At 38.5% G+C, this 25354-nt stretch overlaps 1 protein-coding gene across 12 annotated transcripts in view; it reads left to right on the plus strand.

The window, feature by feature from the left end:
• Positions 1–19386, plus strand: part of MARK3 (microtubule affinity regulating kinase 3) — a 62601-nt gene extending 43215 nt beyond the window's left edge. For 2 of the 12 annotated variants that reach the window (XM_066998394.1, XM_066998396.1), the window contains 6 exons: positions 2679–2782; positions 7466–7630; positions 8348–8605; positions 10999–11025; positions 16029–16073; positions 18289–19386. In XM_066998394.1, coding sequence (XP_066854495.1) covers positions 2679–2782; positions 7466–7630; positions 8348–8605; positions 10999–11025; positions 16029–16073; positions 18289–18634 — 945 coding nt within the window. In that variant the 3' untranslated portion in view covers positions 18635–19386. Of the gene's footprint in view, positions 1–2678; positions 2783–7465; positions 7631–8347; positions 8606–10998; positions 11026–11794; positions 11895–16028; positions 16074–18288 lie in introns of all 12 variants that reach the window. The other 10 variants (XM_066998404.1, XM_066998405.1, XM_066998406.1 and 7 more) reach the window with 9 other exon arrangements.
• The last annotated feature ends 5968 nt before the right edge of the window (positions 19387–25354 follow it).

Consider the following 25354-nt stretch of genomic DNA (forward strand, 5'->3'; position numbering starts at 1 on the left):
CCTTTAGCCAGTTGCGTGCTACTCATTTAACAACAAAGCTTACAAGCATGCACTTAAGGATAAGAATTATGCTTGTAGAGCTGATAACTAAGTCTGGTATTGGAGTTTGAGACTCCAAGCTGTACTTCTGAAGATGAAAGAGCATGTGAACTCTTGCAAACTAAATAGTTCTGCAAGCTGAACAAATGTGTGTGAAAGAGCTTCAGGTTTACTCGGCAAATAACAAGTTAATAATGAAGTCCTGCTGCAGAGGATGCATAGTTAGCAGCAACTAATAATTCCTTGTTTATTACTCTCAGCTTCAGGTTTTTCCTCAGTGCTTGTAATAAGGCTGTCCCAGAACTCTTAGCGTAGAAAAATGGAGAGAAAGAATGGATGGCATGTTTGGAAAATGATTTGGGCCAAAAACCATAGTAGTGCTCTTAAGTACGTAGATTGATTCGTTGTTTTAAGTCAGAAGCTGATTCTTTGAAAATTTTTCATCAGTCCTCATCTTGCTGTCTCCTAATGTGAAAATCGCCCGCCTAAACAGTAAGCATAAAACTTACTCTAGGAAGAGAGGAGGACTTTGTACCACAAATTCATCCTTTATGCTGTGATGGGACTTTGTATATGTGCTCAGAAGTCTTAAAATGCACCTTTGCACTGTCATCACCTCCTGAAAAGAAGGCACCCAATGCCACGAGGATGAACTTAGCTCAATTCTGTCTTGTCATTCCATCAGTGTGTGTGATGCTGTTGACACCAGTTTCAGGCGTCCTGTTCTGTGCACCTGTGCAAGTTAGTCATGTCCAGAGATCAGTAATCTACAGACTGGCTGAACAAAAAAAAAAAAAAGTCACAGCTGAAGAGCTGCCTAAATCAAATCATGAAAGGTTGTACTCTAAAAAGTGTAAAGGCTCCTATACCTAAAGACTGTATTCTTGCTAAAACTGAAATTTGAAAGCTTGAAATGCCTAGATCTCCTATCACAACCTCTGAAATCTGAGCCAGACAACAAAAAGTATCCCGATACTTCTGTCTTAGAACACAGGCAAAGACTAGAAAAAGAGCTGGGTAAGTGCTCAGTTCTGCTAATCTAAAATATTCTTTATGCTCTTAGTACTTTTTAATGCCAGGAGATTGCGCAATTCACTTTTTCATTTCTGTTTGTACGTTCATGTAAAGACATTTAACAAGTTGTCTGTCTTTTAAATAGACGAGATGACTTCATTCCTAAATCCGCAACTCAGGAATTGCGCTACTTGAGACTCACTGACTGTATAGTCAATATTTTGCCTTAAGGCAGCAAAAGCTGTGTGTATAGAAGGCACAGGAGGAGCATTTTCTTGTTGTCAAGAATATTCCACTTAACAGTTTTATTTCAGGTTTGGAAACAAAAAAGGTTTGGGTACCCTCCTTCTGTGCTTGAACTACCTTTTCCCTTTTTTTATCCTTCCTCCCACGATGCTGTAATGTAACCAGTTTGTGACATGTTTTCTTAATGCTATTTTTAAAGTCCATTGAATTTTCCTTGCCTATCATAGCAGTAATTCTTCAAAGAACTCCAAAAGGTTAGTTGAGCATGAAGTCCCCTGCCTGACTCTTAGTGGCCATCCTTACTCAACATGTGCTTATCCAGGTGCTGACCAGTCATTCCCTTAAGCTAGCCTCCGAGATGTTCCCCAGCAGTGATGTTTAAAGTTAATATCCTATTTTGCTTCCTGCTTTGCCCTGTGATCCTTTTCTTTAAAGAAAATTTCTAAAGGTTTTTTCTACTTTCCAACCATATGCAGTTTATTGTGTTATGTTCTTGGGGTGGGGAAAAAATATACGGCTTGCCAGCTTTTACTTCCTCTACAACCCGGGGGTGCATGTTTATCTGGACCACCATACTTTCCCTACAGTAATTGCATCTAACATTTTATAATTCTGTTATCTGTGAATTACCTAGCTTCTCAGTCGTTCCTGGAAAATTGACCGCCAACTTGGGCATATCTCCACCCTCTTTCTCTGTAAAGACAGAGGCAAAGTAATTCCATTTCTTTTTTCCCCTATAAAATAAGGTCTGTAGCTTAAATTCCCCTGGTTCTCTTGTCCTCAATGTCTTATGCTCGTATTTACATGTATATTTTTACAATGTCTTATTAAAATTCTCTGCTATTTGTCTCTTTAATTTGACTTACTCTTCCTTGTTTTTCAAAACTTGTCGAGTGTTCTATAGTATTTTAATATTTAAAAGTCTGTGTTTACTTTCCCACTGAATTTTACCATATCTGTTTCTTAAGCCTTCACTTTTGCTATCTTGTTTAAGGATATGATCATAACTTAAAGGGAAATTCCACAATCTACAAGTGGTAAAGTATTTCAAAAATAGGCTATAAAGAAAGACTCTCTCAGGTGAATGACGTACATGCTGAGAATTTGTAATTCAGAACATTGGTAATTAAAAACTTTAAGCTATACTAATTTTGAGCCATCAACATGAAATACAAGAACAACTTGATTTCTTTTTTTTTTATTGCATTATTCTTTAAAAATACTGGAAGGTGTTCATATATTAACTAGTTATTGAATTATTGCAAGTTTTATAACTGTGTAGAAGTAGCATGAAGTAAAACAGCCTTAAATTATATGTAGTCTTAACACTAGAAAAGCCTTTTTGCAGGGAGTAACAAGCCTATGTTTTTTAATTGTAGAATAATACTGCCCCTGGAGCAATGACACGGCGCAACACATATGTTTGTAGTGAAAGAACCACTGCTGATAGGCATTCAGTGATACAAAATGGCAAGGAGAACAGGTATATGAAATGTCTTCATATGGTGTACGTCCCTTGTCTTCACTTTTCCAAAATATTGTAATGCCTAATTTAAAAATCAATAATATTCTAGAGTAATTCCTAAAGGTGAGTACAGATCTTTGGTTATGGATCACCTGTAAGTATGTTTGTTGTTTTTTTTTCTATGCTTAATTCATGCAGTCTTTATACACAGAATGAAGATCCTAATGCTTGGTTAAATACATCTCATATTTGTACAGCCATCATCTTAAGTGAGTGATTAACTCCTGTGGTCAAACAACATAAACTTGCAGAAGAGGCTTATTTAGTATCAAGCTACAAAGTATATCTCTGCTGGGCCATTCTGTTTTTACGTTTCACTCTAAACTGTGCTTGCAGTTGTGATTATTTGGAATTTATTTTTTTTCCCTGCAAAGTGTCAAGGAAAAAGTTATTTTTTTTAAAGCGAAGATGAAATAGTGATAGGCCATTATCTTGAACTGATAATGTTCAGTAGTGATATTCTTGGAGTCTAATTGCTTCCCAGTATTTACAGAACTCATCTTGAGAAGGAAAGCATTGATGTCTCCATATTCTGAGTGGAAACAGAGAGGAACAATATGTTTACTGTTACTTTATTGAAAGCCTGACTGGAGCATGCAGTGAAACTGGAGTCATCTAACTCAAGTGTTAGCACCACAGCCACCACTAGTGCCATCCTTTCCTGCGTACCAAGGACTGAGGGGAGCTGCAGAATGTAGATATTACAGTGAACATAGACATTATCTGTAGAGTAACGCTTGTGGAGAATACCACCAAATTTCCTGGGTGGCAGAAGTGTTTTAAGTTACAGCCAACTATTCTTCACAGAATTTTTGCTAGTGTCAAAAGCTGGTAACAATTGAGTAGTTGACTGTTGCCAGGAGAGCACTAACATAGCTAGTACTTAACAAAAATGCTTAAGCGTGGAGGAGTGTATAACTTCTCCTCTATTCTCCAGAGTTTTCCCTGCCCCTTCCTAATTTTAGGATATATAATAAAATGTGGGAAGAAAATACTTTTTTTCTTCTAGCATATATTGAATTTGGTGAAAGATTTGCAATTTTTTGCACATATTTTTTTTCCCTTTCTTTCGAAAGCATATTAGGAAGAGTGATGAAGTTGTGATGTTGAATGGAAAGTTTGTCCCTTGTTTGACCTCCGGAGCCTAGGGTAAAGAACATGATTTTGACCCTCTCTCTTCCTCCTAGCTTTGAAGAGTGCCAAAAGTCTTAGCTGGCCAGCTGGGCCCACAGTCAACTGTCTTGTGAAGTACAGCACAGCTATTTGGTACTGTCTCTTAGTGTGTCTGTCTCAGACTTCATTGGTTAGTCCTTGTTAATGTTACCAAGTTTGTTTAGATTGAAGTTCACCATCCTTTATTTTATTTGAAATGTTAATAGCTTTTTTCTTTCCCAACGCATTTTGAAAATGAATCTTTGTCCAGAATAGTTTTGATCAGATTTGATTACTTGATTTCTTGGTTTGTTAATAACGTTTTTGTTCATCAACTAATATCTTTGCAATATCTTGACAATTTCTTTATTATATTTCTTCCAAGTTATTATTTACTAGGAATGCTTGAGAATCAGGTATGCTCTTAATTTAGGAATAACGTCATACTGCTAAGGAGTTGTTTTTTGGAGTTGTTTTTTTCCCCAGCCTTGACTTTCTCAGCAAACTACTGTCTCTCTAGTTTGTCATATAATGGTTTGAAGCTCAGAATTTACATTGTGTACTTGGCAACTGTGTTCTATTTTAGTTCCATAATTGGTTATCCTTATGTAACTTACCTTTTATTGTCAATACAATAAATGGTATCAAAACATCATTTGCTCATCCTGCAAACTCTACCTCTGTTTGGATCACTTAAAATGTTCGAGCATTTATATTTTGGCTATCAGGAAAAAAATTTACAGCTTTTATCTCATGTTTTTGCTTACTACTTTCTTGACTCTTTATAGAGGGTTAAAGAAGATAAGGAGACTGTATTGCTAATTGTTTTAGAGTTGGAGACTTCTCATTGTCTGAAATGCTTCAATGTTAAACTGCACGTTCATTTCGGCACAGTTTCAGAGTTCTTGTAGAGGTTTGTAGAATTAAATCTGAATGAATCTGAATTAAATCTGAATTTTGTTGCTGTAACTGGGCAAAGGCTTGACTGATCACATGAAATGCAGACCTTTAATGCAGGTTAAGCAAACATGCCTATTGATGGGACTGGCTCTTCAGAATGAATTCTGCCTTTCTTCAGGTGTGTTTTTGTAATATCAATATTTTTCTCTCAACTTGGTAAAGAGTAACTTTAGAAACTTGTAATTTTTTTTCTCTGTGAAGCAAGATCTGAAGTAGATTCTAGGCTTAGTAAAAATCCAAGGTCTTGTTAAAATTGCTTTCTGTGCTTTTGAAATGTCTGTTGGTAGCAAATGTTAAAGGCAGGAGTAATTACTTTAAATGGTTTGTTGCAGATTGGATTTTTGATTTTCTGTAGCTAGATGCTAACAGTGACCCAATTAAAACTTGGGAGACGCTTTAAAAGGCAGGATGCACAGACTTAGTCTCCAGTCTTTCTGTAGAAAAGGTAAAATGTTGTTCTGTTTTTATTTTACACACTGAATTCTGAGAAGGCACTGGTTTTGGAGGTATGGAAACTTTCAAGAATCGGTAGTCAGTCAGTGGAGCTGATGTTCAAGAAAGCAATCTTGAAGACCCCATGCCAGACTGATAGAAAAGGGTTTTTAATTTCACATCCCTACTTCAACACATTGTGTGACCAACACAGGTATTCTGCTGGAGATGACTCTTGGCTCTCCTCCAAAGCCTAAGCATTAATTAATGCACTTGGGGACTCATTAAATGCTCTTCATAATGATAGGCAATTGCTTTAAATCATTTGTAACACAAATGATTTACAACAGCCTCAGATTTCAATAAGCCTTGGTGCTAATTGATGAATTTTAGCTTCCTGTTTCTACGTTCCTGGCTGGTAATCCAAGGAAGTTGATCTCCAGCAAAGCTTCAGAGAAAGAACTTTCATAATTTAGTATGTGCTCTGGTACCTTATTGATACCTTTAGTTACCACATCGTTGGAGGTAGATGACTAAAGGTGTCTAAGGCGAAGTAAAACCTGTGTCTAATGTGTTGTAAATCTAGATTCTTTCTCTTTTGTCCTTTGCAACAGACTGGTAGGAAAGGAGCTATAATTGTGAAATGCTTGAGTGGCTAGTGACCAGATATCTGAGGATTACTTTACTTTGGGGTGTTGTTTTTGGGATGAATGTTCATTTCCTTGGAATTTCTTAATACCTTGCTACAATGTAGAAGCTGGATAATTTTGCAAACCTGGTTTTAGCGGTGATTGTAGCTGGCATCTTGCTGGATTCAGCAGTGTAAAGAGATGCAGGCATGACTCACATGAAGTTGTTGTGTTTTAACTTCTTCAGGACCTACAAAAGGGAGCACATTTTGTTAACTATTTTAGCAAGGAGTTCTGATGTCTGAATTCTGGGGTATTTTCTACTAGTAATTTGAGAGCTAGGTCCAAGAAATGGGTCAGCTGATAATCGTAGCTGAACTAGCATTCTCCTCTCCAAAGCCTGATGGATCAGAATGGCAACGACAGGACTTGAATATGAGTATGTATAGCCATGAAGGAACTTGTAAGTGAACATACAGTGTTATGAAATGCACTGACAATTATTGATTTCTTAACCTCAAACAACATTTTGGAGTTATAACTGACTTACTCTTAAAGCAAACTTAAGATGTGTGATGTATCATGTGGCCTCTCAGGTTTCTCCCATCCCCTTTATTACTAGATAATATGAAGGCTGCAAAGAGTGTTTTGGCGCAAAGTAAGAAAAACATTTGATATTTCTATTTTACCATATTATAAAGCTGACAGATTACTGGCCAGCACTGTAGACCTTCCTTCAAATCCTGAACTTTAACTTGAAGAATTCAGGGTTCATAGCCAACCAATGAGATGCTCTTCAACAGTCGTACCTTCTCCTTCAGAGAACAACAAGAGCTACTCGTTTCTTCCTATACGTGCAGGTTGATTAATAGTAGCTTTTTTGTTTGGACATCTCTGGACTTGTTAAATGTCATGATACTGTTCTTGGTTGTGCCCATGAAGTGTCTGAGTTGTTAGATGTAGGTCCCGATGCGAATGCTTGTCCGACTTGCATTGATTTCTCTAAACATGGATACTTTCTGGAAGCAGATTATTTCACTGCAGTAATGGAGCTATCTTTGGTCAATTTTGGAAAGTGCATTCATTGTTGTGTTTTTTTAATGCATTTCTTTAATGTTGAGACTGATACAAATTACATTAGTACTTTATACTTGTGCATGAGCTCAGAGCAGTGGTTATTCAGGTTCTGTACATTTCCCCAGCTAAGGAGGGTGGCACTGCTAACTAATGCTGTTGATACGAGAATTATCACTTCACAGATGTCAAGTGCTATACGTAGTAAGGATGCTTTCTGAGAGGAGCTTAGAGTAGTTACTGCTGTTTACATATAAGATGGCCAATGGAGTTCATGTTCTTTCACAAACTGGTTAATAGAAGGAAAAGTTTGCTTTTTTTTCTATGCAGTAGCTTGTTGTTGGTCCATCACGCTCTTCTTTCTGCCTCTGCCTGAACCCAAACCCCCTCACAGCCTGACAGAAATGTTCGCTTACGCAGCTAGCCCTGCTTCAGTTTGTACTACATCCTTCTCCAGTGTTCGGCTGCGACATCAGAAGTCGATGTCCATGTCAGCCTCTGTGCACACGAAGATGATGTTGCCTCCAATAGACAATGGCGCAGATAACTTCAGGCCTATGTAAGAACCTGAAATCGTTGTGAAACTAACTTATACCCACTGCTTCTTAACTTTGTGCTGTGGAATTTTAGTTCTAGAGTGTTCTAGTATATATTGCCCACAAGATGTGTGTTTCCTCATTTCCAGTCTTGTTACATTTGTCTTGTGGTGTGTCAGGCTGTCTGTGACATAATCCTGCAATAATGAACGTTAATTTTTTTTTAGCGGTAGGAGTATTGGACATTCCCTATTGTCAAAGTTTGTTGGGAGACTGTAATCTGTGTATTCTGAAGGACTTCACTACTTGGAACCGTTCGCATGTAGAGAATTTTCCGTAGGATATTTTCAAATTAGCAAGTTTTTCAAAGATGGATAGAGTGTGGAGGGAGAGGTACTAAAGTTATGCATTGCTTCTCTTTCCTGGAAGGAAACTTTACTCACCTATTCTTTTATCAGTCTTCTCAGTGAAACACTGTATGCCTAGTTTATCTGGTCTTTTCCAGGATACTTGTGTTGCATTTTTCTGCCTATGTAGGTTTCTGTTTTGACAGCCTTTTAATCCTAACTTACAAATTTTGATTCCATACAGTGCTGTAATAGTGTTGATATTTCCAACCCTGGCCTATAAGAAAGTGTCTGCTTATGCTTTACTGTAGAACTTAGTGTTTTGTGTTTCCTGCAAAACTGTTATGCTTCCGTAAAGAAGTTCTAGCGTTGTCTTTTTGTTTTCTGCTCTAGCACTATTCCCGATCAAAGAACTCCCGTTGCTTCAACTCACAGCATAAGCAGTGCAACCACACCTGACCGTATTCGTTTCCCCAGAGGAACGGCTAGTCGGAGCACTTTCCACGGCCAGCTCAGAGAGCGTCGCACTGCTACCTACAACGGACCCCCGGCCTCCCCCAGTCTGTCCCACGAAGCGACGCCGCTCTCTCAGACTCGAACCAGGGGTTCCACTAATCTATTTAGCAAACTAACTTCGAAACTAACAAGAAGGTAAGTCATTTAGAGCAGTGATGCTGTCCAGGAATGTTTTCTTTTTGTCAGATAGTAGAAATTACCAAGTAGTTCATTAGATTGTTTTGCCCACATTCCCTGGTCAACAGCTTAGCCGTATATCTGCAACTTAAAATGCACCTGCCTATGTTTTTTTCAGTTCTTTTTAGTTACAGAAAGCCATTTAGTTTTATACCAGTTGATTCGATTGCTAAAATCTGAGACAGCTTGGTCTGTGCTGATTATTCTGGGCTCATAGTCATCACGTCTGGGGTACAAATGTTGCTGGGATGAAATACTGCAGCTCAATTCAAAAGCTGCTCACTCTGTCCGTATGGTCTTTCAGTAGAATGTATAAACTAGGATCCCAGTCTTGATATTTAATGTGATAGAAGCTCAGGCTGTTTCTCCCATCCTCAGGTTATTGATGGTTCCTCACGGGTAGAAATAGCACAGGTGAAAGGATAGGGGCAAGAGACAACAATTCCTTCTGGCAGCAGCACTAGCGTAGGTCATCTTAAAGTACTACAGTTTCTATCTAGGCAGCAGTCTGGTCAGGCCTTGAAAGATTTAATCCTATTTTGACATTTAGTTCATGTGCAGATTCTGGTTTTGGTGTGAAGATGTGTTGGGCTAGCCAAGGCTTGGCTTAAGCAGCTGCTTATTCCTGATAGTTTTTATTCTAATTGGATTCTTGGTTTCAAATCTGTATGATTTCATTAGTTCCCACAAACACTAAAATAGTCGGGGTGAGACTACAAGGGGGGAAAAAACACCTATTTTCCTTACATATTTATAACCTGTGGGTTCGTATATCACATACATATATCACTCAGATATCCACAATTTGTGTTTGCAGAAGTTTCTTTATCTTTGTTTTAAGATAATCTCCATACTTTTGTACCCTCCTCATCATGTGAAACTTTTTGAAATACATCATTCTGATCCTGGTATGCTTGCATTTATTTTAGGCTTATCATATTGGCATCAAGCCATTTCCCTCCTGTACATTCTGTGACTGTACATTGCCTCTCCCCCCAGCATCGTCTTTCTAGTCTCCCATTTCTACAAAATAATATTAAGCCAAACTCCCAATTTTTCACAACTGGCTGATTTCAATTTAGGGAATTAATTTATTTTAAAAAAAAAAAGGCAAGGGGAAGTTCGAGTTCTGTGAAAAATTAAAACAGGACAGCCTAGCACTTTGGTAAATGTTTTATGCTACTCAGCATTCTCAGCAAGCGCTTCTCTGGGAAATAATGCACTGTAGGAAGTTACTTTTTTTTTCTCTTTAGAGATAAAAGATGAAATTCATTTTTTTTCTACAAAGCCTTATGCTTTTTGTCAAGTGAAGTCTTAATCAGATGCATCCTTTTGGCACGTCTTTCCCTCTATACTTTTGTTTGTAATACCCTTACTTAATTTTCCATCTGACATTCCAAATGTGGACACTCAAACTGTGAACATGCAAGCTTTTTACTTGTGCTGCTGGAACACAGTATTTATCATTCAGTGTGACGCACTTGTTTAGACAGCAGTCAAACTTCTATCGTTACTTCTGATTTTCAACTTCTGCAGTGCAGTGTGGTTTGCTTTAAAAAGTTTTTCCCCTAGTACTTTTGCAATAGTTTAAATTCCATCTGGACTTGATTAAATAACCATGCAATTATAACACAATAGCACTGCTACAGATGGTTAAGTTTGCATTTGGAGGACCTCTTGCAGTTGGTGCTCTGTTATAGTAGGTACAATGTACTCGGGAAATGGACAGTCCCATCAAAGTATACACAGTTACATTTCTTCTCTTAAATTAAAAACAAACAAAACAAAAAAACATTATTTGATTCTAGTTTCCTCTATGGGTGATCAAAATCATTCTGCTTATTAACTACGTAGTTCTGGTGTAGGCAACAGTTACAGCTTCTCTCACTAAATTAGCTAAGTATTTAAGGCAGTTTTTAGCACAACATGGATGACAGTGTTAGGAAGGAAGGAAGAAATCTAACTTTGAAGGTACTCAAGGTCTAATAGTAGTTGGAATTACTGATTTTACTTTCTGTACGAATTAAGTGAGGAAAATCCAAACAAGTTTTTCTGTGACCTTGCACATTTTTAGTTTTAAGGGATTTTGAAACCAGTACGTATGTTAACATATAATAACTACTGGTGATGTATTTCCTAGAAAAAATAAGTTTGGAAGTATTCATGCTAAAAAAAAAAAAGTTCAAAGTCTTCAGACCTTAAATCATGTGCCTAATTTTGGAATGTATTGAAGTGTAATTTCAGTGTGCGTTTAAATAAGGTCTTTTTGCATGCTTCACTCTAAATGGATTTTTTAATTTATTTTGTACAAAACTTTTTGTTAATTATTATTTTGGCTTAATTTCTTTTAGAAACATGTCATTCAGGTTTATCAAAAGGTAGGATTTATTTATATTTAAAAAAAGCGGCTCCTGCAATTAACAACAGATTTGGCTTTCTAGCCTTGGTTTTCTGAAAACTAAACTTTCTGCTGAAAACTAAATACTTTCTTTCTTGAGAGGAAAGCATAGAATAAATCCATTAACTCATGATGATTTCTAAGAATCTGTGGCACCTGTATAACAAGATGCTAAGCATGCCTTGTGAATTCTTCTTTCTTTGATAGAGTTGGTAGTACCAAAGTAATTCTGTTCTTCGTACTAATACACTTAGCATGCTTATGTTTGAAAAATGAGGTGTTTGATAACATGATGAAAATATAAACAAAACATAATGTTACAAGCAAATAAAGGTAAGTAATGCTAAACTTACATTCTCTGTTTTATGGTATTAAAAAAAAGTCATTGTGAAGCATTGTCTGTAGTTGATACAGTAGAAAGCAAACTGAACATGGCTGTGAATCTAACAAAAAACATGGCTGTGAATTGTTTTATATGGAAGATTGAAGATCAAATAACTTTTAAAATGGGATGCATTTGCTGAAGTGAATTGCAGCTGAAGTACAAGTAGAGCACTTCAGTTACAAGCAAAGTATAATGTTTATACTAATGTATTAACAAAAAGAAAAAGCTGAGAAGTGTAATTCACATTTCAAGCCCAAAGGATTGAATTTAGCCTTACAATTTGGGAATGCTATATCTTTTTAATCCATTATGAAGCATTAAAGTTGGTTATACAATTTTGATCTGCATGTGGATTTTCCAGCAGAATCTTCATTATGTATCAGCAATATTCAGTTATGTTGAATCATTCCTTGGAGCTCCTTAAAGGATGATGCTTCCAATTTCCAAATATTGATCAAAAACAGGTAATCAGTGCCAAAAAAGTAATCTGTTTATCTTTCAAACTGTAAGGCTTTGTACTACTCATTTGAAATTAGTCAGACCATTTCAAGGAAGCATTTAGTATTAGGAAGACCTGAGATACGTTAATAGCTGCTTAAATTTGGGTTTATTCTGTTCATAGTCTAAAGGTACTCCCCCTGGCTAAACAAGTAAATCTCATTCCACTTTAATAATTATCAGGGCACTTCCAAAAATGACAATGTTTAGAACTGATGTTGGTTGGGTTGGCTGGCACTGTCACAGCTAGCTTGAGAAAAGGAACATGCATGAACTGACAGTTAAGGAAAGGAAAGATCCAACACAGTATAGAGATGAAACTGAGCAGAGGCAATAGTTCTAACCCATCACGCATAAAGAGCTACAGGGCACATACCACTTGGTAAAAGGGAGCTTTTGTCTCTGTAGTTGCATTCATTTTAAAACAAAGTATTGTGATCTGCGAAACCGCCACAACTGGATGTGTGTAAGTTTGCTATTCTGTTGCTCTGAAGAAATATGAAAAATGCTAAAATGAAAAATGTTCAGATTTAAACTGGAACGCTACTCTTCAACTTTGAGATTTAAAAAAGAACAGTAACTTCTAATTATTTTTAAAAAAATCTTTAGTTGGCCAGAAATTTTAGGCTATAGTGGAAATACATTCAATGGAAGCTGCAGCAGCTGTCTTTTCAATAAGAGATTTGCAGAGTCTTATACCACCTACACAGAACCAGACTGTGCTTTTTAAATTCTGTTTTACATGTGCATTGTATCCCTCTGCACCTGATGCTGTTTGTAGGTACAAAATTAAATTGAAAATGTTATTTGTTAGCATTTTTTTCCTCTTTCATATGCTATGAATCTCACCTAAACTCACTATCTTTGATACTGCAAGAACTACTGTAACCCACATGTGTACAGTACTGCAGCATCATTCCTGAGGAGCTGAATAAAAGTAGATATATAGTCATTCCTTCTTAAACAACTGAGTCCTACTAGTGTACCTGCTATACAGAGCTACTATATACATATACATGTGTGTATATATCCATATATGTGTGTATATACATATGTGTATATATATTTGTATACGTGTGTGTATATATGTATGTGTATATATACATATATAAAACCTTGTACTATGCACTGTGCTTGCCAATATGCATATTGTGGAAAGCTAACTTTTTTTCTGACAGCAAAAATCACTTTCTGTGTTCTAGATTTTACCGCAGCATCTTTTGTCCATTTCCGTAAATTAGCGTGATTTTAATCTTGCCCTTTTTGCTGTTTTTCTATATCATTTTAGACAGTTCTCTTTTATGTTTAGTTGGATTTTTAACAAAGAGCATACAAAGATGTAAAGAACAGAAAACACAGCATAACTCAGGATAGATATATGGAAACATTCTTATTTTTGAAAGCCTTTCAGAAACTCTATAGCAAAAAAATAATAATTTAAAAATAAAGGAGTGTTACAGGCATTGCCTGACAAATGAGAACGTAACTTTTCTATATATTTGTTCCATTCTCAAGACGAAGGAGCATCTTGGTCCATAAAATTAATTTATGTAACAATACAAGCAAAACCAGAAAATTTACAACGTAACACAGCAACTTGTGGTTTCTACAGAAGTGACAATTGTGTTAGCAGTGAGGAGCCCTAAGGGCTGCATCTGAGCTGCAGACCCACCAAAACAATACTGGCAGCACAGGAAGTTAATGTTCCCAAGGCATGAGTGCTGTGCTGTAACCATTTCCTTCGTGAAGGAGGGAACATCTACAGAGATGGGCACCGCTCTCTGGCTGGTGTTTCATATTTGAGAGTGAGTGTCACCGAGTACAAGTGCCTGGTGCTAAATGAGTGGAACACTGAGGCACGGAAAAACTTAATAAAGTAAGATTTTTCAAAAAGGTTCCCATGAAATAGTGTTATTATTTAAAGGTGGCATGTGTTTTTTAACTAATGATCTTTCTTTAATTCAGACTACAGTGTTTCAGAACCTGAACCATTCAACCTAAAAACGTCTGAGAACATAACTTCCTCAATCTTTACTGGACAGGTGCCAGTAACAGTAAGGCTATTTGTCATTGGGAATTCTGGTTATCATCCCATTTTCTACAACCTTTGGCAAGTTTAAAATCAAAATAAATTGAAGTAAAATGATCTGTAAATGCTTGCAGCTCTTAAAGATATTGCCTCCACTTTGTAGGAACACAATGTCACTTTAAAGTTCAAGTACTCTTAATTTCTCTGTCGTGCAGTGTCATGCACACTTGTTTGCTTTCCCTAGTAAAAAGAGCCTCTCTTTCCAGTATCTGGAAGGTGTGGTGGATTTGTTCAGTTGATACAAATAATAATTCTTTCCCTGCCAACCTTCTCCTAATACAGTCTTACAAAATTCTTGTAAAAGATGAGTTTGTGGATTGTACGTGCAGACCTAATCAATCTTTTTGTTACATTCTCTGGTATCCACCATAGCAGAGTAGCACATGATCTTAATATGCATACCTAAATGATCATCAGTGCTATTGATGTTTTAAACTCTTAACATGGGTTTCAGAAATCAGACAGAAGTACTGGCTGCAGTCAAGTAAATAAGGAAATTGGGAAGGCTGCAGCCTTTGAGTCGGTCATCCTTCTGTGTTACTGCGGGGAACAACTGGAAGTTTCCCCCTTTAAGAAGGTTGAATTTTAACACTTGAATATAAAAATGTGATGAAAATGACTGCCAATAAAGCACATTTGGAAGTGCTAGATTTATCTGGGGACTCGTCAGTTGTTTTCTTCTCACCATCTTCCTTATGTATCCCTTTTGCATGTAACAGCATTTTATTAGTCAATGGAAAACGTTTCCTAGCAGAGGAACCAGCATCTTACCCTGTGCTGTGCAGTACCTCACAGAATAGGGTTCTGGCTGGATGTTCTTGTGATGAGCAACATGATGAGTGACCTAGCTTTTCTTTTTTTTTCTTTTTTTTTTTAACCTATATTTATATTGCAGTATGGATTTTGAACTCCATCTCCTGCACAGCAAATGTTGTCACTGCGTTCTGCAGTGCACTCTTGCAGTGTCTGCTCCATTGCAACAAGACTGTACAGAGCAAGAGTGCTCTTTCCACTGATCTTAAAGGCCTGTTTCCTCACCACAACACCTTAAAAGGAAGAAAATGAGGAAATTAAGCCTTGTGACACCTCACGCAACCTAATACAAATATGATGTGCATCAAAAAATAAGCTTGTTGTCCTACATTCTTGTCCCTAGATGCCTGATAGCCAAAGTGTTTTAATATATTTACTTTACTGGGTGAAGCCCTGTACTAACTCGGAGTAGCATCGATAAGAGTTTTATAAAGATGGCTTCCCTACAAGCAGAATTAACACTGAGATGTAGAGACATTGTACTGCAATAATAGGAACGTAGAGGAAGATGATGATTTTCCCCGTAATTCTCTGTGATAACTGGGTAGTGGTATGTTAGTGATCAGCAACTTTAAGCAGTACAAAAAGAAAGCTTAGGCTTTCTTTTGGATGTAGAAGATGCATCAGCATGGGAATTAATAGCTATCACAGCATGAGAAATCTCAGATTTACCTCTAAACTTCTGTTAAAATATATATGTATGTTGTTCTTTTGTTTTAAACGGTATGGTATTGTTTAAACATCTAATACTTTGGTATTTGGTGTGTGTGCAAGCATCGTGATTTTTTTTTTTAAATAAATAGCTTAATGATTAGGAGCTATGTATCATTTAGCAGGAATTTATTAAATGATAAAGTAATTTTAATATGTTGCAATTTTAGTTTAATGTTTTATACTTTTAGTTATTCAGCTTTTTTAATGAGTTTTACCACGTTTTTATGTAAGCATACAATGTGAAATGTAGCTAAGGGTCTTTTTAAAAACTGTAGTTAATAGGCTTTGTTTCACTTTGGCAAGATGCTATGTTCTGAATTTGTTCTAATCTAGTAAGTTCATTACATCTTTGTTGCTTTGTATTTTAACACAACTTTGGTATGATTACAGTGTCTTTGAGCAACTATTCAGATATTGTATATTGTAGTGTAAGATTTGTCTTCTCTTTCCCACTTCCTTTTGCTTCTGCATTCTTTTCAATGAGGCTCCCAACTGAATATGAGAGGAACGGGAGATTTGAGGGCTCAAGGTGAGGGTAAAATTTTTGTTTAAAATGTTACTTAGGTGAGTTTGAACCTTTCTCCCCTTGATTATGTGGCACAGTGGCTTCAGGCAGCAGCTTTTGTTTTGTTTAAGGCTTTGAAACTAAACAAAGAAGCATTTTTGTCTGCGAAACAGCTATTAAAGCATTGACTGGCTTGTTTCTAAACTTTCATCTTTCATGTTGCCTTTTCCCTTGTGTTTTTTTTGCATTTTAGTATTTATAATTTGCTGTTGTCTTGTAGATCTGTAGGTAAATGGTGTCTAGTGAGACTGCAGATGTGTGGGATAACCGCTGAAGGACATTAAAATATATTTTTCATTTCCAAAATCACAAATGGCTGAGCTATTTTTCATGTTAAACTCTTCCTCAAATCTTCATATCAAAAAACACTAGAAATCAACAGATTTGTGTTCATTCCACCGTTTTCAAGTAGAAAAGGCTTTCTGAAATATAATGAGCATTGAATAAAAGTTGGCGTTCCTCCCTCTATCCCTTTTGCCAGTTCTTGCAGCTTTATTAAATTAAAACCTTAAAAGAAAATACTCTTTAATTTGCTTGCTGATGTTTGTAACATCTGGCAAACCACATAGCTGGATTTGACAGCATAATCCTATGATTCTCACAGTTACTGAAAGTCTTTCTAATAGAATGTAAAATTATGAAATGTGTTATCTTTGTGATAGATTTATTTTGTTCTGACTTTGCTATTGCTTTTTGTGTAACTTTTTCATAGTTGTTTGCTTAATGCTGGGAGAAGGAAGGGATCATGTAACCAAAAATTCATTGCCAAATATTTTAAGAAAGAGTTTGACTTAATAATTGTAAACTGAACTTTGAAGTTCAACATGAGGCCTAAACTGCATGGTGTAGGGTCAGTTAGGTTATGTGTTTTCAGAAAATACTAAAGCATCATTGTCAGTATATTAAAATCTCTTGCCCTGGGAACAAGTAAATTTGAAGAGATGACTGACAGCATGTAGACATTCCTAAAGTAAATCTGTCATTTTTTATCCTAAAGGTCCAAATGTAGCTCCTTACTCTTTAGCTGCACAACCACTGATTTTAATGAAAGTGGAAGGATCATTATGAACTAGAAATTTCTGGAACGTTTCTTTTTCATTATCCTGAATAACCTTATTTCTCCTTACCAAGGGAAAAGATTAAAAAAAAAAAGGCAGATTTGGGAGATTCAGCCTCAATATTTTGTGTTTTCTTAAAACTGCAGCAGTAATAGGAAAGTAGGAACCCTTTTACCTAGGTTCTTTGCTAACAATGTCAAGATGTTTAATAGTGACTTCCAACTTTCCCTCCTGCATTTCAAACTCCAAGGTGCTTAGTTGCGTGACTTCTAGCAGTGAAAGACTTCGTCACTTTATTACCAATAACTAATGTAGGTAAACAAATCACTGACAAATTTAAAGACAGAGTATCTCCACCCTGTTGAAAGTAACCCCAGTATCCTACAATACAGTGGTTCTTCAGCGAACCTCTCAAACGCCTATCTGTGAAAATAGTGATTTCAGAGTGAAACCCATGTAGCCCAGAACTGGGTGGCAAGTGTTGGGCCTGGGTCAACAGGCAGGTGACCCGGCACAGGGCCCCGAGCTCCATTTTCCTTCCTGCTGGTTGCCTCTGCGGAGGCACGCCATGGCCCTTCCAGCCCTTGGTCCCCAGCCTCCTGCACAGGAGGAGGTGCTTGTTGCCGTTGTGTTTGTGTGGGTACTTCCCATGGCCCAGCACTCCTGTGGGGCGGGCTGGGCGCCATTTTGTCACAATATTTTGTCACACATCACCAAGCAGCTGTTTGAAGTTCCAGAAACTTCTAGAACCAAGCTGATGCCAGGTGCCCCAGGCCACATGGCCCAAGAATAGGGCTTTGAGCAGCACCCAGCTTAAAACTGAATCGTAGCTGATGTGTGTAGTTTTACCACAGTAAGGTAACTTCCCTCATGCTCCTGACTCCAATGACTTCCAGTTGTTTCACAAGTCAAACCTGACCTTTGTTTCAGTCCCAAACGCTAATGCTTTATCTTCACTGTGTGTTTGTGTAGCTGTGAGGAAAACGGGGCGCTGCTCACAGCCAGAGCCCCTAGACACTGCTTTTGTACAAGTAGTGTGTGTTGAGTGTGAGTTTGCTTCACTAACACAGAACTTGGAGGAAGTCTCTTGCCCTGCTAACTAATAAATTGCTGTCTTTCAGCCGCAATGTAGCTGTGGATCAGAAGGATGAAAACAAGGAAGCCAAGCCTCGCTCGCTGCGTTTTACGTGGAGCATGAAAACCACCAGCTCCATGGATCCCAATGACATGATGAGGGAAATCCGAAAGGTCCTGGATGCCAATAATTGTGACTATGAACAGAGAGAGCGTTTCTTGCTTTTCTGCGTCCATGGAGATGGGCATGCGGAAAACCTTGTACAGTGGGAGATGGAGGTGTGTAAACTGCCAAGACTGTCCCTGAATGGAGTTCGCTTTAAGCGGATATCGGGAACATCCATAGCTTTTAAAAACATTGCTTCCAAAATTGCCAATGAGTTAAAGCTGTAACAAGAAAAATAGTTAAGTTGTAAATTAGTTAGCAAGTGTTTTTGAGAATTCCAATGGAAATGTATAGAATAACATTTAGGCAATAACTTCTGCATCCTTCTGAATAGTGATATTAAAAAAAAAGCTGCTGAGCTGGGAGGGAGAGTTGGACTTTTTTATAAGTGCACTACAGCATTAAAGTTGCCTACTATGTAAAATATTACCCCTTCTGCTTTATTTCCATTGCTCCTAAGTCTTTGACAACAAATTGAAACACAGAATATATTCATTTAAATATGCCTCCTGTTTGTGTGGACGTGTGAATGTACAGTATGTGTGTATAATATATAAAGTATTATATGTAAACAATTCATTTACAACATCGAGCTGTACCAGTACCTCTTTTTGGGCTAATTTTGGTGCTAAAAATTGAAATGGCCAAGGAGGAAACACTTGAGTTAATATTTAAAATAACTGAAGAGATAACCAGTAAACGCAGGTTTACAGTTCACTGCTGTGTTAAGGAAAAAAAAAAAGTGTGTGAAGGGTTTGGATTTACGGTTGTGAACATTATTAGTCCTGTTTTCTAAGTAGAGCTCATGAGATTATTAAAAGTTCACTTTTACTGAGTAAGTCTTGCATTATATTTTGCCCACCTATTTATTATTTAAGTCTGAATCAAAATTTTAAAATGTAGTTGATTTGTGCATTAAAATTTGGGTAAATGCTTCCATTCCTCTGCTTCTGCTAAACTACTAAAATTGTATCTTTGTCCTTTTGGTTTATGAGTATTGATTGCAGCTAAGAGCCTTTCTCCGTTGCTCCACAGTTCCTCTGCAGAACGATGCAGTGCGCTAAACATTGACTAGTGACTTTTTCTTTCAGACCAAGTTCTCCACGTTAGACTAGGTCAGGCTGATACAAAGCACAAAAGGACTCTCAAACAACCACCATGTTTTGATGCAAGTCACCACGTCCGAGTCAGTGCCGTTCTGAGGTATTGCTGCAGGTGCGGCAGTACTTTGCTTTCTGGGTGTCTGCAGTATTGAAACCCAAAAGTGGGAATCTAATTTTGCTACTGATCTCCTCCGTTGTAACATCCAGCGTACTAAACTACAGCCATAGGCAGCAGCAGTTGAAACTTTCCTTGCAGCTCTCTTCCAGCGTGCTTCCACTTGGCTCTGGTTGTATTGCTTTTGATGGCTTTATGCCAGCTGTGTCTAGATTCTGCTGAGGAGTCCGTTGTCACTTTTGTGACTTACAGTGTGGAAACCTACCCCGATGAACTCTGATGGCCAACTAGCTTTCTGTAGGACACGAAGCTACTATCGGATGGTCCCCACTTCTTAACCATCACTGTGGTGAGCTGGATTTGATTTTTGCAGACTAGAATCAAGAGATTTCTTCAGGCTTTGTTTCCTAGTGATAATCAATTTATTTCATGAAGGACTTCTGTAGATAATATCCCGCATTATCTACTTGACTTTTTGTATTGATGTTTTATGGCTATATTTCAGTGAGGCACTTAAGCATGTACTTCACATGTGCTTTAAACTGGAGCCGAAATTTGCATTTTAAATTTGCAGTGAGCTAATAGTTATTCATAGTACACAGTTCAGATTTGACACGAGGTGAAAATGCAAACCCCTTAATATTTTGCAAGTTAGTTCTTGTGACCTGTAGTCTGTGAAGGCAGCAGACTTCCCCCCTCTTTCCCTAAGCATTGATATTGATTATGCTAGTTTAAAGGGTAATCATAGTTGTTAAATGTAGTAAATATTCCTGAATTTGCATTTTATTCTCTGTATATTCTGTATCCTGCCATGGCTTTAGAACTCCAGGTGTTCAGTTGGAGTTCAGTTGGCTTTCAGTGCTCTGCCCGTGCCTGTGCTGCTCGGTATGGTTTTTGCCATGAAAACTCCATTTTGTAATAGCAATAAGACATTTCAGGGCAGTCATTGTACTTTCTCAGGTGAAGAGTCACCTATCGTTTCACTTCCTACATTTTAAGCACTCCTCCAAATGTATTTTTTTCACCTGGCAGTGCACTTTGTTGTCTGAACTGAAAAAGTATTCTGATAAATGATGTAAATCTGTATTTGATGGAAGTTCCAAAAGGTTTCATATTAAATGTTTTCTGAAATACTCCATTCCTACTTCACCTGTTAAGTATGTAATTGTTTCTAAAAAGTGCACCAGTATCATACTTTGGATATTTAAAGTTTGTACTTAAGTATTTTTCTTAAGGTGTTTTCGAAAGGTTCTTTCAGAGTAAATCTGTATTTAAGGTATTAAAAAAAAATGACTTAATATGATCAGAAACAGTTTTCAACAGATTCCTTCCCAAATACCTTGTAAAATTACCAAGTTGCAAGAATATACCCTTGTTTCTTTATCATACTGCACGCTTACTGTTCAAGCCTCTAGGAGCTGCCCGGAAAGGAAACTGCTTCCTTCAGATCTGCAAACTTCTTCAAATCTTCAGCTTCTTCCAAGAATGCAGGCCTTTTTGTTTATTCATCTGCTTTGAGGATCAGTGTAGGTCTATCAGTGCTGCTGATGATACAGCTTTGCAGCACTACAGCTGTTTTCTCTCTGCATAAGAGATGAGTTTTAAAATTAATCGGTGGCCAGCACGTGGTAAGGATGTAGCAGTGGGTCTAGGCATTTTAAGATGCATGTCTAGCAGCCCAAAAGTGTTTTTTTGTAATAACATGACTGGTGTCCTGGAATGTGGTCTGAATGTAGTGTTGGGGTGAGGGGAGGGCTTATAATGAGCTTGTGAATGAAGTTTTGCATGGCTAAAACCCACGTCATCTGATTCTGAAGATGTCTCTTGGTTAATCGGTAGAGAAAAATGTCTTCAGAGTTATGGGAGAGGCTGACTGCTTTAAATGAAAGTGTTTTTTATAGATATGTACATGGAAAAACTGAACACTGAAGAGGAATAAATAGGTTCAGATAAACTTTTCCTCATATAAATTCTGTCTATACTTAGGCTTTTTAAAATGCCTTGGTTTATTTTACTTGTCATGGAATAGACATAAGACAAGGTTTAAGGTCTTGGACCATGCTGAGAAACAGGGAGAGGTAGTTCAAAGGAACGGCTAGTGCTGCTGATCTAGGGGGTAGGTTAAGGAAACAGCTAGTGCTGCTGGTCTAAGTGCATTGCACATGACTTTTATTCAAGCTACAGCATCTGGTCCAATCTTTGTAGATTGAAAGGTTTTACTAGAGATTTGGGCAAGGTTCATATTTTTTCTCTTGCATTATGGTCAAGTTTCGAGATCAAATATAGTAAGATATTGGATCACAGATTTTTTAATTGTAATATTTTCTGTCAAAATAATCTAGATTTAAATATAAAATAAAATCAGGACCTAAAATTAATATCACATCTTTGTTACAGAAATAAAGCCAGAAGTTCGGGCCTTCCAGTCATACGGGAAGATTGCAGCAGATCTGGAGTTTAAATACAGATCTCCCCACTTCAGTTATAAGCTCAAATGTACGGGGACCTATTGGGATAACATGTAGAGGCTTTAATCACCTTTCCCACAGCTGCTGTGTCATACAACGTGTTACAGATTGCAATTTAATTGGGACTACAGTCAACCCAGATAACCCTTTTCTCTGTTAAAGACATCAGCTAGAGCGGCAGCACATGCACGGCTTTGGGTCAAGACCCGCTTGCTCTGGCTGGTTTCGGTTCAAGTGCTCACTCAGTACCAGGCTGGGTATGGGCAGAGGCCAGCAGCAAGCTACCGTAGTGGTCTCTGTGTTTCAAAGGTGGTTGAGGGTTTCTTGCAGCACACTCTCTTGGTCAGCTATCCAAGACCAGGTCTTTTTCTTAACTTGAAGAGTTAAATATTCAGAGTATCTTGACAGTAGATGATTATTTTCTACTATTTAGGGGGTTCTTACTGATGTAAAATTGTTCTCTAATTCACATTGCAGATGTTTAGGAAGCATTAAATAGTTTTGAAAAGCTGATCCCACTGTACATTAATATTTAAGCATGTAGATTTGCAATTTCCTGTGTTTCGTCAGCATGATCTCTTTATAAGCTTTCATAGAAGGGCCCTGGTGCTTTCCTATCAGGCTAAGTTTCACGTTATTAGAAATCACTAGTACTGCCAACTAAGCCCCCAGCCTGAAGTTCTGATAACGTGTGGTTGTGACAGTTCCGTGTTTGACCAGAAATTTTCCCTTCAGTAGTAAATTGTTTTGTTGACTTCACCACTGACCATTGCTTTGAAGGCTCTGTTGCTTCAAAGAACAAACTGTCAGCCAGCAGGAAGATGCATAAGTTTTGGATGAAAGCTCAACGTAATAAGAATTTTTTAAAAGTTATACTGCTTCATACCAAAGGCCCATCAGTGTCCAGTGGTACAGCAGTAGTAAATGCTTAAGGAGGGGAAGAAAGAAGACATACAGCAGTCCTTCTGTGCGTGCACTCCTTGCTACCACTTAAACTCACTCAAATAACTCTGGTTTTCATTTTCCTATTTCTTCTGGTCTGCCACCAGGTACTGCCTCCAAGCAGAAGGGCTAGATAAAATTAGCAAAACCATGAAGAAATGGTCTTTTCTGAAGCTGAAACAGTCTTGCATTTGAAGCAAAAAAAATTTTAAAGATTCCTAACCCCTCTTTTTCAGCCAAAGCTTTGCTGTGAACAGTGGGCTTTTCATTCCAGCAATAACTGAAAACAGAAAATGTGTCAATACTGACTGACTCCTGTAAGTATTTGTGTACAGAAGCTATTTTCAGGGTATTAATTGCCAGCTGTGAGTTCATAGTCACCTGCAAGCGCCGTTAACGCCCTGTAGCGGATGTGACTTAGCAGGTAAGATCGTTATAGCAGGAGAAAACAGAACTGCTTTTGCTTGTCTTTTGCTACATGTGTTGGGTGCTCAGAACTGCGTGATCCGAGACTCAGCCGTGAGGTTCGTGTGAAGCGCCCGTGGTTGTGGTTGCTGTGGGAACCGTGGCGCTGAATTTCAAGGCATGGAAACGCCGCCGTTCTCAGCCGCCGCTTTAATACCGGTCTGTTGTTGTTTGATATCTGTTAGGAAATTCGGGGCATAAAGTATTCATGCGTTTTTATATTCATATAAAAACCAAAGTATTCACGCGCTTCGTATTTCCTTGTAGTCGCTGATAGGATCACCCTGAATGTATGGGGTGAATAAAATCGGCTCTTCAACCCTCCTATTGAGAAAAATAATTCTTTATAAATGAAGAAGCAAACCTCTGCCGCTGGCGCAGCCCCTGGCTTTTCCATCACCCGCTCCGCTGTTTGCCCGGAGGCCCCGCTGGGCATGCCGAGCCCCCAGCCCTGTCGCAGGGGCTGCAGGAGGGCAGGTTGCAGTGCCGGCAGCGGCCGCAGGGTGCCCCTCCAGGGCCGGGGCTCGCCGGGAGCAGCCCCGGGGCCGGCCGGCTCCGCAGGGCACCGGCGCAGCAAAAACCCCCGGCTCGCTTTTCTCCAGTTTCCCCAAAAAGCGACCCTGCCGAGCGGGGCAGACGTAACACCCAACAGCTAAACGCCTTTCCGGCTTTTTGGAGTCCTCGTTTTCCTGCTGGGAGATGTAATTAATGAAGCTGCTCTGCTCTTCATCCTTTGGTAATCGCCCTCATCAAGGCTGTAAGTTGCAGCCAGCCCTTTCGAAAATAACCCGGGATCGCTTGCCATTTATATTGCGCTGTGTTAAGTAACTCCGTAAAGCCTTACGCCTGGCATTTTCCATGCCTGGAGTCTGTTTTAATCTTCAAACAAATCTTGTCACTCGTGCTTTGAGCAAGCAAGAAATGAAACTTCCTTATTTGCTCAGGAGTTCTTCATATTACATATTTTGCTGAGGCTTTCGCTTTTATTGTAACCAAAGTTTGCAGTCGGGGGATTAGCAGTGACTGGTGCTAATGTTTATGGCCCTGATGTTTGGATTCCGGGAGTGGAAGTGTAGAAGCTGCTTCTTGCAGCTGATCTCAGGCTTCGTGTTCTTTCTGCAGAAAGGACTCCTTGCTGCAGATAGAGCCAGGAGGAGCGCACCGAGCCCTTGTGTGCCTCGTGAGGCTGCTCTGTACTGGAGTCACGGCATTGGTGAGCAGTGCTCGGCGCTTTGGGCACAGGCACGCACGAGGAGCGGTGAGCAGAGCTTTGTTCTCAGCAAGTTCTGCTCCTCGTCACCGAGAGACGTGGCAGCAGCCACCAGGAGCAAATGTGTTTGGTCAAATACGGGTACTTCAATGGTTTTATCTAACTGACCCCTTTGTCACCGCCATCTGAAATTTACTGCTGTCTTCTCATCTTTGGGAGAGATGAGCATTGGCTGAACCCTCCTGGCTGAATGCTTCTTCTAATTAAAGTCTAGATTCAAGTAACAGTCAATTTTTGAGGTTTCCTCTGCTGTCAGAGCTCTGTGAATCTCTCCAGACAGGATAAGCGCTGTTCTAGCTGGGGAAAGAGTACAAGTGCTCCAGGGCCCACTTAAGTGTCTCAACACAAGTCTGTGGTACAGAGCTTGGCAAACGGGAAGGCGTCTCCTCAGTGTTAAATTGCTGCAGCGAATCCTTCCACCTGGAGGACGGCTGAGCTCAAGGAAGCACCAGACTGTAATGAATTGTTGAATTCAGAGCAGTCCTGTGACGAAGAGGAGCAGGAGTCATCCCATCTAGATGACTTTTGCCCCTCAGCACTTTCCAGATTTCCTATTAGGGAAGAGAACGCTGCACCAGCAAGTG

The sequence above is a fragment of the Anser cygnoides genome, chromosome 5 (genome assembly GCF_040182565.1).
Source record: "Anser cygnoides isolate HZ-2024a breed goose chromosome 5, Taihu_goose_T2T_genome, whole genome shotgun sequence".
Classification (NCBI taxonomy): Eukaryota; Metazoa; Chordata; class Aves; order Anseriformes; family Anatidae; genus Anser; species Anser cygnoides.